General features: G+C 42.0%; 1 protein-coding gene across 1 annotated transcript in view; it reads right to left on the minus strand.

The window, feature by feature from the left end:
• cdh22 (cadherin 22) overlaps positions 1-15,452 on the minus strand; it is a 169,306-nt gene that overhangs the window by 62,428 nt on the left and 91,426 nt on the right. Inside the window, exon 4 of the mRNA XM_030421451.1 lies at positions 5,312-5,606. Within this exon, the coding sequence (XP_030277311.1) occupies positions 5,312-5,606 (295 nt within the window). The remainder of the gene's footprint in view (positions 1-5,311; positions 5,607-15,452) is intronic.

The raw sequence follows: 15,452 nt of genomic DNA on the forward strand, positions 1-15,452 counted from the left end.
GTCTTTTATGTTGTTTTCTTAAAAACTAAACTTCCAGCATTTGAGGTTGTAGGTCATACATTTTGCAACTTTAAGTGGACTAAGTGAATGTTATTAAGATTTTTATTGTGACCCAGGGCTTTTCACCAAAGACGAATTTGAGGTCTTTTGTAATGGAAGGATGGGTGTTTTAAAATGGAGATACCTGTTCCCCTAGCATTACTTTGCAAATGGGCATGAGGCAACATTAGTTTTTAACATCACAGGTGATTAACATTAATGACGAGTCCATATTTTATTCAGAAAAATACAGGGGACGATGAGCCATAAAAAGAAAGATGACCTGTTGGATTGTGAGTGAACATCCATTAATCAAACAGACCTATAATACAGTTTTTGATTTCAGAAAACAATACAGCTTTATCTCTTTTAAGCCCGAGAAAGCATGTAGTAAATTAAAACTTCAAACAGAAGGCAAGTAAAAATGCATCATTCTTCTACCAGACAAAGTGCTTCTGTTTTTTTTTTATTCCCCACCTGTGCTTACACATGTACATTCATACGCTGCACATGCACGCAACTTTCTACAGTGCAGCTCACCTGGAGAATTGTTTGGAACAGAAGTTTAAGTCAGTTCAAGGCCATGCAGCTACTCTAAAGCTTGTAGAATTCAGGTTCAGGTCGGATATTCACATATTGCATCTTTTCACGTGTTTCATGCTGTAAAATGTACTTCTGACACAGTTTAATTGTGCTGAGCAATTACTGTTGTTTGCTTTGGTTTGTCAAAAGATAACAATTTAAGAAGGCTGATCCTCCTGCATCTGTTGTGTAAAGATACAGCAGAAAAGACAAGAAAACAATGAATTTGCAACCACAAAAGGGAGGAAGGCAAACTAAAGGCAGATGGAGGACTCATCTCGTCTATAAATGTATGCGATGTATCTTCTCACACTGATACATTTTGTTTCTTTGACCACACAACAGCCGTATCTATCCATTTGCTCAATCTGCTGAGCATGCATGCACTAGAGAGAGAGGCAGGGAAACACTATGAACAGGTGGCAAGTCAATCACAGAGTGGATACATGGAGAATAGGCAAATTTCAGAGATTTTTTTTGCAAACAGCCTCAGGTCTGTCTGTAAATTTGCGTTCAGCTGAGAAGCTGTGCACTGTCCCTGTCAAATAACAAATGGAAAAAAAAAAGTTTGAACTAAAAAACAACATCCTGCTAGTTAGTGCACTCCTGTCAGAATACACTGTTGAAGTAGCTTATTGCACCAATCTTGGTTCCCTCAGTTTTTGGAACACCAGTGTGCTTTTCATTTTTTCCACTCAGAAACCAGCTGTACCCTCCTTTTGGTGATGATAAGTAAGCCAGAAAGCTGACGTTCTCCAGTGAAGCTCTTCAACCTCGAGGCCACTCCAATCTCAGTTTGCTCCACCTGAACTGCATTTTTTACAGAGCTTGAATCTACAGAAAATACAGAAACTGAACACGTCTTTATTTGGGTTATAATTAATACAGGAAATCCCCGCGCAACCTTTTCTGTCCGGTCTCCTCTTCCAGGATGTCCTCTACTAAGACACTGTACTGAATCAATTTTTCACAGTCTTTATCATCACGAGTCAGAGGACGCAGCCAGCGTTTCTGCAGAGTGACTCCGTCCGTGTTTCCTCGTCTGCCCTGACATAAAGACATGCACGCTCCTCAAAGCAACATTCAATCACCCGTGCACTGCAAATTTGATTTAAGACTTCAATTTCATTAGCCGCACATTTTCCAGAGGACAACACATGCAGAGCTCGGGCCCTCACACTTCATCATCATCTTTGCCAATCCCGTTTCATTTGCCCCCTCTTCTCTTTAGAGTTAACCAACCCTGAAAAACAAACAGTCTATGTAGATGTTTTTTGCAGATGCTGAAATGACAGACAGACAGACAGGAAGCCTTTGCAAAAAGAGGATATATGCAGTCACAGAGGCTGTAAAGCTGTGACAAAGACGTGCACTGGGAGACATGACAGGGGTGATAAGTAAAAATGAATATGCCTCAGGCAGCTGACTACTGATTACTTTCTTACTATTATGGCCTCACGTTTCCAAGGCAGTTTGCTCTATGGCGGGCTGTAAAACAGCACAGTGAGCATATCACAGGTGTGGCTAATGCTTGCAACCTGCTTCCATCACCGCATAAAACGCAACCCTGCTCCAGATCACAGCAGCTGTGTCGAAATGACATAAAATATACTCATTCTCACCAGCTTCTGAGAATGTAGTGCATTCATTTAAGTAAAGTTACAAAGTCAGGTATTCTTATAACATCTATTTATGTGGTGTTAACTGACAATTATCTGACAGTGCAGTGCACTGAGGAAATAAAAGAGCTACTCATAGCTGGGAGAATTTAAAGCAGATTGCGGATGTCTTTGAGACAGCCGAAAAGGAAATAGGAAAGGAAAAGAAAAGGAAAAGAAAGAAAGAAAAACCCACAAAATATCAAACCTTTGGAAAAACATTTGATTTTACACAATGAGCCTGGTGTTTCTATAGCTTGAAAAGACTAAAACAACAATACATTTACTCTGTCTGTCAATACTTTCTGACTCACCTTCTCTGTCTACAGCACTCAGCCCCTGGCCCATTAGTAATGATACAAATTGTTCAAGACAGGTACAAAAATAAAAATCTGATTCTGAAGACTGCTATGCAACAGCTCGTCACTGCAATCTTTATCCGACGTCACTCAAACAGGAGTACACAGTACTTTCCTGGAGGGTTGTTTTTAGCTCTCGATTAATGCACATTTAATGCTGTGGGTAATCACGGCAGCAGAGTAGTATCTGTAGTAGAGACACAAAGTGTAAACCTCAGTGAACCGTGACAGTTCATCATAAAGAAGAAACACGTCAACTTCATGGCTCACCAGTGTGCATGTACAGCCTGTTCTCACTTCCAAACTGTCAAATGCATCAGCCTGGTCAGTGGCTCTGACCTTCTTAGTTGAAGGCTGTAGGTTGTAGCTGTAGGTACCCCTCTAGGATCACCTCTTGAAGTGCCATGCTAGGCTGTGAAGAGCCAGAAAAGTCAGCATCGGGGTGGTTTGATGATTCATACGCTAGACTTTCCTTCAAGAGACCCTAATAAGGATCTGTTTGTGACCACCTTAAGAGTTATTTATTGTTTAACTTATATTACATAACCAAGTTACTTTGGAGTAAATTACTCGAGCTACATGCTTATGTCAGTAACACCACATGACCCGAGATGCGTCACATAACAAACGTTATGTAAGTCATGAGACTGAAAGTAGATAATTTAACCCAAAGGATGATCTTTCTCTTGACCCAACCAAACCCTGACCCATGCCTTAATATGTGAACTGTTGTCAGCGGGCCTCCTTTTGAAAGCCTAAACAGATGTTGCATCATACATATTACAGAGCCCTTCCAGGCAAAACTGATACTAGAGGGGTAGGTAGAGCAACATAGTGAGAAGCTTAAGGCCATCAACCAAGCTGCCATAATTGACAAGTTGAGAGTGAGGATATGTAATAATTAGGTGTAGTTAATTGCAACAGACAGTATTTCTTAGTAGGATCAATTGATATGTTTATCAATCACCCCTCAAGACGAGTGGTAAGTTTTGATTCCACCTTTTCAATCTTCAAACATTCAGTGTGGAGCGACATTATTAGCGACAACCGAGCTGGGATACGACATGATGTGGCAGTCGCGCTGGTCTTTCAGTCCGGAGTCCTTTTTTACGTTTTTTTGTAGTTATTGTAATTGCGCTTGTGACCTCATCACCGACATGCCAAAAAAATACTGCTGACCTTCGCAGATGTTCAACAGGAGAACAGCGGAAAAGAAAAGAAGCAGGGACAGGGCAGCAGAATGCTTGACTAAGCAGTAGCTGTTACCTCATTAGGGCCGGTGCTCCACAGTGATGTTTAAAACATGAACCGCACACTCACTTAGCGCGTAATTTGACTGAGGTGCGACAGGGTCGAACAAGGGGGGCACAGCCAAAGTGGAGGGGTCACGATCATTAAGATAATATAAACTTACATTAACCAAGCATGGTGTACGTGACGGCAATTCTCTCTCGCCTCCCAATGTGTGACATCTCTGCGAATTTCCATTCTCTTTTTCTCTCTCCTGTTTTTTCTTTTTTGCTACCTTTCAATTGCTCCATGCCTCACTCTCTCTCTCTCTCTCTCTCTCTCTGCACACACACATACACACACAAACACACACACACACACACACACACACACCATTCAGGTTTTTAGAAAGCACTGTAGGCAGAAATGCCATTGGTTTGGATCATGCTGAGGAAGCAGGAATTAATTCCAATCAGGCTTGAACAGGGAAGAGCCATTCCATTTTGCACCACTCCTGGAGTCACTCAAACAAGAAGCACCCCCCACCTCTACTGCATATGCATGAACACACACACACACACACACACACACAAACACACACATCCGGTGCCACACACAACACTCTCAGCACACGTGTTGTTGTGAAATCGCTTAGCAGCCAAACGGAATTTTTTGTTTATTACACATCGACTGTGTCATTGACATTAATACCATGCTAATGAAGCCCCTGACACCCTCATTCACCTGTCTCTTCCATTTCGCTGAGGATTTTAAGCAGCCGTGAGGCGCCGCTTATACTGTGGCTCACAATAAAAAACATGTTTGTCGAGATTAAAAGCATTGTGTTTTCCATGTCAAAAGCGCGCACGGAAACGCGGTGCACCCTCGCCATTATCTACTCCTCTGAAGCACCTCTCCTCTTTCTGCCCGTATTCCCACTTTCATCATTTGCTTCATAGCAGTGTGTCAGGATGCAGACACAAAGCTCATCTGGCTGTAATGCAATTCATTTCTCCTTTCTCTATATGCCTACGCCGTCGGCTTCATTTTCCGTCTCATTCCTCATTACGGGTCATGGCTCTGACTCAGTCCGCGCGGGGATCCTCCTCAAATGTCCATGTCACCGTTCTACTTCTTCCTCATCCACAATGAATTCACTGACTCCACATCTATTTTCATCTAATCTCCTGTCTGCTTTTTCCTATTTCCATCTCCACAATGGGGCAGAATTTTAGCATACTGCTCTTCCTGGCACTTTTCAGCTTCCCCTGAGCCCGGGACAAAGCATTATGTTGCAGACCCTACTTATGCATCATGAAAATAGCTGTAATATAACCGGTAATTCTGTACAGCATCTGCACCTCTGGGCCATCCTGAGCTCAAAGCTTGAAACAGCTATCCAGATGGTCCCCATCTCACTGCACTGCATGTTTCCCGCCTTACCTATCGGTGACAGCTCTGCCACACTGCCGATATAGGGACCCTCCAAGAACTTGGGCTCGCTGTCGTTGATGTCCTGGACCTTTATGACAAACTCTGACTCTGGTTCCAGAGGGCCGTTGGAGAGGCGGTCGCGGGCCTGAGCCCGAAGTGTGTAGAAGGCCTTCTCTTCTCGGTCCAGCCTCTCTGTGGCGTGGATGTCTCCCGTTAGCTCATCGATGATGAAGATGGTGCCCGCCCCTTCTCCAGAGATGGTGTACTTGATGTTGCCCTCACCTTCGTCAGAATCAGTGTGGATCTGTGGATTGATACAAAATACATGTGAGGACGGTGAGTTCATTAAAGGAGGTAAATTCATTGTCAGTCCCTTACTCTAGATATTACATTTACGTAATAATAATCCGCAACAGTAATTACCTTTTGTTTGAAATGTAAATTAATGCTGCTATTAACATTGTTAATTAACATATTTGCCAAGCATTCACTGACAATATAATTAATTTGTTTTCCCTTTAATATCAGCTCTTACCCTATGTCTGCTCATAGTAACAAAAGCATTTTGTTTTTCACTTCTGCCAAGGTTTTTAGTCATTATTAGTTGGTTGGTTGGGTCAGAGTGGATGTAGGACGGGTCTCAGCACAGAACAGACCCCATTAAGTTTTGGAGCAGATCGGATAAAGGGATGGAGGATTTTTTTCTCACTTTTTTTTAACCTTGCTAGACATTTTGGTTAAAGTTTCTTTGCCAAAAGTTTAAATAATTTACAATGAGTTTAACATTCAAATATGAGAATCCGTATCTTACTTTAACCTTTTCAACCTAAACCTAACAAAGGGATCAGCAAAGAAATTCAGTTTTGTTCTGACAAAAAATTGATTTAGTAAAAATCTCAAATTAAGGAAAAAGGAAAAAAAAAGACCTACATTTTGGGGACATTTGCATGAAAATCTACAAGACATTATGATTATTTAGTTCTTATGTGATGTTACGGCCATGACAGTTACGGTCAACCTCAGGTTTTAGTAGATTTCTTCATCAATCAGTCATCATCAATCAAACACATATAGCTTAAAAGACATGTTTGAACAAGAAGCTACAAGATACATGTTATAATACAATTCTAGAGATTATTATCTTAAAAACTGCTCTGGGATAAAGTTAACGGGTCATTCATGAAGGTTAATCCAATCAAGTGTTCTATATAAATGAATCGTTCATCGAGAATGTTTTTACACGCAGCAGATACCGTTATTTATTATGATTAAATTCAAGTACCATTTTTGTTGGAGTGCATTTGAAGGCAGGCTACAAAGTTGGAACCAAAAGATGACTTCTTGAAACCACTTTACACTTTTATTACATTTTGAAGCAGACAACACAAGTGGCAACAATAACTGGGAAGGGTTTAAAAGTCATCAATCATGATCCAGTCAATGACAACAGAGAGATGGGACGCAACAATTTCCCTGTCAAATAAGACCACTCTCTATCACATGACTCGCATTCCACACTTAGATCACATCAAGAGACCTGAGCTCCATACACTGATGGATACTGTGGAAATGCAGTTGAAAGTGCAGAAAAAAAGTAGCACCCGGACCTCTGGGTTGAGATTATGTCACACATTCTGCAAGGAATATTATTAAGTTTCAGCTGCTGTGAAAGCTGAGGGTTTTTTGGTAATTGATAGTTGTCAGAAAATGACATTTGGTCATCAGCCGTGACCAAAAGAAATTAGCACATTTCTTCCACCCATTCCCTTATCTTATTCCCCCAATAGCAATTGCAGCTTAAGGCCCTCTGAGAGTTCTCTGCAGCCCAGCCATCATCGTTGTCAGAGGGAAAAAAAAAAAAGACACCGCACTTCCAGTGATGATTTACACCTTTCCTGCACATATTGCCCTTCACAGGATGTGACGCCCAAACTAGGAGATCAAAGTCATTTCAAAGATTGTTAAAGGTAGAGACATGGAGGTGCCGGGGCTGAAAAGTGAACTTAAAAGAGCCCTTATAAATCAGAGCTATAGTTCCCCCCTAATGTGATTAGAAGACATTCCAGAGGCAGCAATAGGAGCAGCATTGGTCCCCCATCCCAACCTCCCCTTTGGCTCTTTAGTGAGCACTAGACCTGCTCCCCTCTCTCTCTCCCTCCCTCCCTCACTTACCTTCCATCTGAAATTATAATTCAGAGCTGTCTATGCAGTGTAACTGTGGTTCAATCTACTGAGCAGACCAGGGGAGAGGGGAAATCGCCCTGGCCTCCCTGGTTAATATTTTATAAAGGCTTAATTAAATACAGGCTTCTATCACCCTCGCGGGGGTTTTCATTAAGTATTTGTCGTAAAACTGCGGAATAATGCAAGCCTGCGCCCTGATATTGCTTCCCTCATCCATTTTTCCCTCCCTTTTTTTATCTATCTGTTTTTGCCTTTTTCCCACCATTCTGAATCATCCCGGAGACAAATACATGAACGGTCGGAGAGAATATACTGCCAGAATACGTTGGTGGTATCAATATTTCAGTTATAATAAAAGAAGTTTCATTGGTCCAAACTGTGAGGGTTATCCAATAAAAATGTGCATAGTCATGCCCGACTGGATATCACTCTCCCTCTCTCGCTAACCCTCTGACTGTATTTCTAAATTAGATTCTGCAGACAAGAATGTGTGTGAGACGTTGTCACCAAGTATTAATTCAATTGCGCAAATGCTGGCACCATGCAAGCCGGCTTCTTACCTACTGTATGTGCATACGAAGCCACACACATACACCTACCTAGCACGCATGCTTACACACACACACGCACACGCACACACACACACACACACACACACACACACACACACACACACACATGCACACACACACACACACAGTGGGTTCATCATTCTGCTGGGATGATGCTATTTCTCCCCCCTCGGGCTGGATATACCCATCCGTCTGTCAGTCTATCCTCGCCGGAGTGATTCAAGTTGGCAGCTCGAAAAACACACACACTACGCTTAGCTAAGTCGTTCTAACTAAAGGTCAATGCCAGGACGTCACTCACTTTGCAAAATAACCAGGAGTCCAAGCGTCCCGTTAACAAATTTGCATGAGCAGAAGACGGAGAGGAAACAAATTCTCAGCTACGGCTGAGCGGGAATCACGGTCGCTTCGCTGGTCTAACCTTTGATGCATCTTCGCGAACACTTTATGTTTCAGATGCCACAGCTGTGACGTCGGATGAATACAGTAACGCAATGGGAAAAATACATAGCAATCCACCCTCTTTGCTTGACCAGGGGCAATTAAGATTTTCATTGGCCGGCTCAGTGTAGTCTTGAGGGGTTAAACTCTTAAAGACGGACACATCCTGACCCACAAAAAAAACTCCTCATAAATGGTAAATCGATACTCCACACAAAATCCACCATTTGTTGATAAAAGACTCCCCCTGCAGCCTCGAAAGGTGGTCATAAAAAAATAAAAGAAAAAGTTTGTAGTTTCCTCATTGAAGGAGAGCAACAGCTTTCGGTCAGCTTGAGTTCAGTCACTAACAACTGATTCCAGCAGTGATTATGGTACTTCTCCCACAGTGAAAATGGGTCACTGTTGGGTTCCATTATTACAGGCTGAATTCAAGCTAGCCGCTGCCACCAATACCAGTCTGTGAGGAGAGTACCAAACACTTTAGAACCACTCTTTAAAGCTGCAGGAAGGGTTTTTACTATTTGGTTTGAGGTTAACATGTTTTTTTCTCCTGGATGCAGGCATAATGTGTTGACATTAAAAGCAAGAGCAGACTTCTACTTACAAAGATGATATGAATATTGGTCAATCCAATACAGATTTGACATAAAACAGTGTGCTGCATCAGTGGTGTACTATGGCACTTGAAATCATTGAAATCAATTCTATCACAACCCAAAGGGCAGAATAACTGTGGGTGTACATTCCCACAAAACCCCAGATATGTTGAAAGTTTACATTTCTTCAGGTTCATTGCTGATTTTGTAGACAATGCTGTCATTACGCTCTGGTCAGGTTAAGGCAAAACACTTGGTAAGGGTTAGGAAAAGATCATCAGCTCATGTGATTTTGTTAAAAGTATAATATTTTGTTGGAATATCAATATAAAACATAGCCGATGACCTGTACAAATGTGTGTCAGCGGTTTGCAGGAACTTTAAATGCCAACATTTTTCTCGGTGACTCGACTGTCAAGTTTGACATTAGCCGAGACATTTTGTGGAGGATTTTCTGGGTTCTGCTAACTTCATGTGTCATCATGCCAACCCAGACGTTTTTGAAACTATGAGGTGCAAAAAGTTACTGGTCTATTATTGACTGGCCTCATTGCAGTTGTCAGCCACAAACAGTGATAACCCATAAACAATACGCATATTTAATGATTATTGGACATCGAGCCTACAGATTGTTTCATTCAAATGTCTAAGTTTGCTTTCGTTTTACGTTGAGTACAAATAAGTACCTGTTAATGACAGATTGACTATATATGCCCATATCATCTAAAAGAGTTATTGGTTGTAATCACCTTCAAAATTCACTCATATTTGGCTGCAGCCTCATATCACTTCTGCAGGCTTTGGACTAACTTTTTTAGCATTACGGTGTACATAACTCAAGTGTACGGGTGTACAGTAAATGATTGATAACAGAGAAAAAAAAGGTGCAAATACGTACTTTTCTTCATATATTTCTGAACAACAGCACACGCAAACTGCGATAATCTCGACTGTTAAAAAGACAAACTCAATTCCACGTGCACCAGTGTGTACAATGGAAATGTTTAGTTGGACTGCATGTGAATTTCTTCCTCAATGGATTACCTCAGAGCCAGTATGGAAGGAACAGTTACAGCAACGGTTACAGTGACGAGGAACTCCCTCAAAACTCTGGCATCGGATAATATAGTAAAAGCATAAAAATAATCTATTTTTAAACTTACTGAAAATGTGTTTGTTTTTTTAAATGTAGCTCAGAACTTATTATGACTCATTGTCTGGATTTAAGTCCAAACTTCATGCATGTAGTAGTTAGCGATGCCTTGGGGTTTACAGTGGGGTGACTCAGGGGAGAGTGAGGTTGATGATGCCCTGTCAGGTTCACCTATGGGTCATAACAAAGTGTCTAGCTGTCACTGTGGGCTAACCTGCTGAAGGGGATGACATATGACTCACATGCAGTGATGGAAAGTTTCCGTCTTACGTGGTAGTCAGCTGTTTTGTACATTGAGAGTATGTTAAAGCTCAAACCTAGACTAAACTAACCTCTGAGAGTGTTTAGCGCTAATTTGGTTTTGAAAAGACGCTACTTTTAGAAACTTAAAGGAGACCTATCATGCTTTTTGGTTCATTCCTTTCCTTCAGAGTGCTAATGTGTGCATGTGAAAGATGAGTGAGTTAGTAAGGTCAAAATCTGCACCAAAAATGGCTCCTCCTACAGAAAACCCTGCTCCTGAAACGTGACGTGACTTCCTGAAATCACGCTATGTCACTATGTCACACATTTGCATAATCAATGTCAAGCAGCTAGTTCTGTGCATAAGTATTATCTACGCGAGGCTGCGCTGTTGTTGTTAGTGAGAGTGGCTCAGGCGTGTGCATGCTGACCAATCGGAGGATACTGGGTATTCAGGAGGAGGGCCCTTAAAGAGACAGGAGCAATTTCGGACAAAAGGGTAAAACAGGGCTGCGGTATTGGACAATGTGAGAGAACGAATGTGTTATTTGAGCATTAAAGCACGTAAATCTATTCTAGAAGTAACCCAAAATAAACTGATAAACTGAAAATGAGCATAATATGTCTCCTGAAAACATCTAAAGCACTTCCAAGTCACACATGACAAGCGAGTGCGTTTAAAATTTGAAATACTTACAGGCCTCTAAGCACAGGTAAACATACGATATGGTAACCAGCATAACACAACAGAAGAAAAAACATAGAATACGTTTCGAATGGTGAGATATTTGGGAGAGCAGGATTTTTACATTTCCAGGGGAGATAGCAGTACGTGGGCTGCACTGAATCCTCGGGTTTATTGAGGGTTTCAAAGCGGGAGCAAATTGGCTGTCTTATATTTAAGTCTGTGTAATCAGGAGAAGGCCTGCCACATTTCACTGCAGCTTGTCAAGCTTTCTGATCTTAACAGCTTCAAAGTGTTAACAAGGTGACTGTATCAGAGACAGCCTAGGTGGATACAGCTATGGGGAGGAAGCGTACAGACCAATCGGCTCAGAGCCAGAAAGTAGAGGGCAGAGTAGCGGTGGGGGGGTGGGGAGAAAGAGAAGGAAGTCAGAGGAAGAAAAGAAATCAAAATGAAGGGGGACTATTGCTGGGATGTGTCGGAATGAGAGGCAGAGCTGCAGAGGCTTAGCCGGAAGATAGAGGAGAAAAAAGAACATCATGACATTACGATGACTTTATGTATAAATAATTCTGAAAGCTGATAACACAGAGCAAACAAAAGGCTTTCTCGTCGTCCTAAATGGGTAGCGTGGTTCGCTAAAACGCCAGTGACAGCACAGTCATTTTCATTTTTTCACCCCTCATCTTAAGCTGCTTTGTTCCTCTTTGATGACAGCCTTGTGATGCTGTTACAATTGGACCTAGATTTGACTAATTATATCTTGGATCATTGCGACGAGGAAAATTGCTTTAATGGGCGAACTACGTGCATTTTTCTGTTGTCTGTCTGACTGGCTCTGTCCGTGGCCAAACACTCGCATTCATAACTCAGACACGGCATTGAAAATATGCCACCCAACGACTATTCAGGTGTCAAAAGGAAAATATCGAAACAGACAAAACATGAAACGAGATTACATTTCCTCTAACAACAAATCCTTGTGCGTGCTTGAGGATTTGAAATTATTTTACATCCAAGACCACAACAAACCTCGCTGTTGCCAAAAAACCAGAACAACAGACTACCATACGCCATAAATCAAATCGATAATCTTCCGAAGAATAGAGACGTTTCAGTGGACAAAAACTACCCGGCCATCTGCTTCATTTGGCTCCTGGTTGAAATGGACCAAGAAGCACTCCGAACATGAAGTCTACAGGCACTTTCTTCAGTTTGTGCTACATAAAGTACCCACAATTTCTCCCTTCTCTCTCTTGCACGCACGCACACACACACACACCACCGCTGGATTTATTTTCTGACAGCTTTTTGTCAAAGTAGAGGAGAGAGCAACATGACCGGGGGAGAAGAATGTGTCATTTTTTGCGTCCTTTACTCCCTTTAACAACCGCCATTTAGGATTATCTGGGCTCAACAGCAACTCTTACAGAAGCACCCCCATCTCCCCCCTCCCCCACTCTCCCCCCCCCCCCCCCCCCCCCCCCACTACACGGCACCTTTCTGAAGGTAGCTGGCAAGAAAACATGTATAGATGTATCGTTTAAAGTCCGAAGGGATTTATTACCTAAAATGTCCTGACCAAAGCAGCCAGTTTAATGTCAGAGGAGTGACCACTTTATTGGTAAATGTGATTTCATTAGCAGAGTAGTGGCAAGCCACAGTGTGAGATGGAGCGCGCTTGGCAAGTTTGCTGAGTTGGAGTAAAGTACTATGAAGAAAAAAAAAAAAAGCTTGTTGTAATTATCCAGTACAGAGGCGCACTGCTTGGCTTTAATCCGCTGCTGCTCAATTTAAAGTGTTGATACCAAAAATCCAGCAGAGTCCATCTGGGTGTGTGTGAGTATGTGTGTGTGTGTTTGTGTTTGTGTGTGTGTGAGAGAGAGAAAGACACACACATGCAGATGGACAGAAAGTCACATCCACACTCTCACACACAGGCACACACAATTAATAGCACCGATAGTGCTGGACGGCACCCTAGTCGCATGAAGTGCAATAACTTCATATAATTTTATTAATAAAATCATCTTTCTCTCCCCTCCTGCTGTGTCACTCCCTCTAGCTCCCTTCAGCCCTTTTAAATCAGTTCATTGCCTTCCCTGGGCACCCTGTCCGGTAATGAATCACAAGTCAGAGTTTGAAGTGTCTTCTCTCCCAGACTCCCTTTGCAGCCTTCCCTCTTCCTCCGCTCCCTTCCCTCACGTAACGCTCAATTTCCCTGCGCCTAGCTCTCCGTTCCCCCAGCACACGGACTGGCACTGGCTGTTAGCCTTGTTGTCGGTCTTTGCCAGCAGGGATGAGGCGCAATCACAATGGCAGACAAATAATGGCCAAAGGATAATTATTTTGTAACAAGCGGCCCCTGCGCGCACAAACATCTTCATTCATTTGTAAGAATGGAGAAGTCAATATGTGCAGATGCAATATTAGCCGGTCAATTGGCATGTCTAAATGATTAGAAACCAGGGGGGATCGCGTGATTGATGTGTGTGACTCAACGCTGAGTCTCATGCTGTCTGCATTAATATTCCGTCTTTTCACATCACGTCCCGTGCAAGGCAATCGAATCATACGTGCTGTCCGCTCTCATCAACTCACCGAGGTTCGTTTTGAGAAGCAGCTGATGAATGGGATGTGAATGAGAAGGGAGGGGGGAGGCCGAAATATTCCCAAATGCACTCATGGGACGGAGATGATAGCGAACGAGATTTTGTTTGACGCGTTTTTTTTTATCGCCCGTAATTACATTAGAAACAATAACATTCAATAATATTGTTGCATTTCTGGTGTCAAGACGTCCTCCTCAACATGAAAGAGAAGGTCAGTGTCGCGGCCGTCATCACTGAGTAATTCCCACCGTTGGGCCAAACAGTTCCAGGAACTAAACAAGGTCTCTTTTTACACTCGATGAGTTTAATTAGTTTGCTTGGGGACAGCAATGAAAAAGGTGTTCAATCGACCTCGAGGTTTGACATGTGGTGGAAATCCTTAAAAATGTTTAACTGCATTACTTCACTGATGAACAGCTATTTGACAGAATAGTTTGATTTCAAGATAAAGAAGTGAGCTGATGTCTTCAAAACTTTGATTTAATTTTTATTGAAATTGAAGTAATTGTCAAGTGAATGTTTGAGTGTTTTATATTGGCTCAGCCAGGTTATACAGGATGCCGAGTTTACTTACTCACAGGTGACAAAGCTTGACAGTGATTTAATGTTGTTTTAAATGTAGGGTATACCTGTATATGACTATTTAAAACATACATCCGGTAGTTGATCTCCATGGTTGGAATTCTGTAATATTAAGAGCCAAATTTTCCGTCAAATTTTTTCCATCAGGCGTAAACTCTGGCTGGAAAAGCTTGAAAAGTGCTCACATTGGACCACTGAGGAGGTGTAGTAACCCTGCACACTGGCCTGACAGGCCGGGGCCCACCCACTTGTACAACTAGCCCATCCTAAAGGACCAGGGTAATTATTTTTCTTGTTGAACCACCCCTGTTGCCCACACACACATGTCACTGTTGGGAAGTTGTCGCTTTTTAATTTCAAAACTGCAAATGCATTTTTCCAACTGAGACTACACGAAGCCAGAACACTGTAGACAAGAAGGGACCTGAAAAGCTCCACCCGACTTGATTGTCTCATTAATGCCTTGAACGCATTGTCGACAGTTTCCGTTGAGACACGCTGCTCTTCTGACACCACTCTCTCGCTTGTTGAAAGTCAATCTCACTCACCCAGCAGTCAATCTCTCACTCTCTCCCCTTGCAATAGATGTCAACAAATAATTATCCCGCCAGATCATCCAAACAAGTCGGTATTTGATTGATGTATTGGCCTGCACAATCCGCGGAAAATAATAGCTTAAACATGTTAGACATATGCTTAATTTTAGTCCAATTTGAGCAATTTTCTATGAACTCTCAGAAAAGTTCCTTATATTTTTTTTGCAGGACAAATGAAATAGAATTACTGGGTTGTATAATTGGACAGTGGATGATGTCAGTCAGTCATGAAAAAAAAAATAAAAATACTTTTGTAGACTTTCAGTAGTTGCAAAGTTAATTCAAATACATTTTCCTGATGAGAACGTTTGATTCGGGCCAACTGCCAGTATTTTCCATATATACTGATGATGCAAGGTCAAGCGCTTCTTCTTTCGATCCATTCACCTCAAACGATATTTAATATTGATAAGAAGAATTTAAATCTCATGACGAACGTAGAGCAAACCATGAATTATAGACCAGTTCAGACTTTCGAAAAAG

This window comes from Sparus aurata, chromosome 6 (genome assembly GCF_900880675.1).
Source record: "Sparus aurata chromosome 6, fSpaAur1.1, whole genome shotgun sequence".
NCBI lineage: Eukaryota > Metazoa > Chordata > Actinopteri > Spariformes > Sparidae > Sparus > Sparus aurata.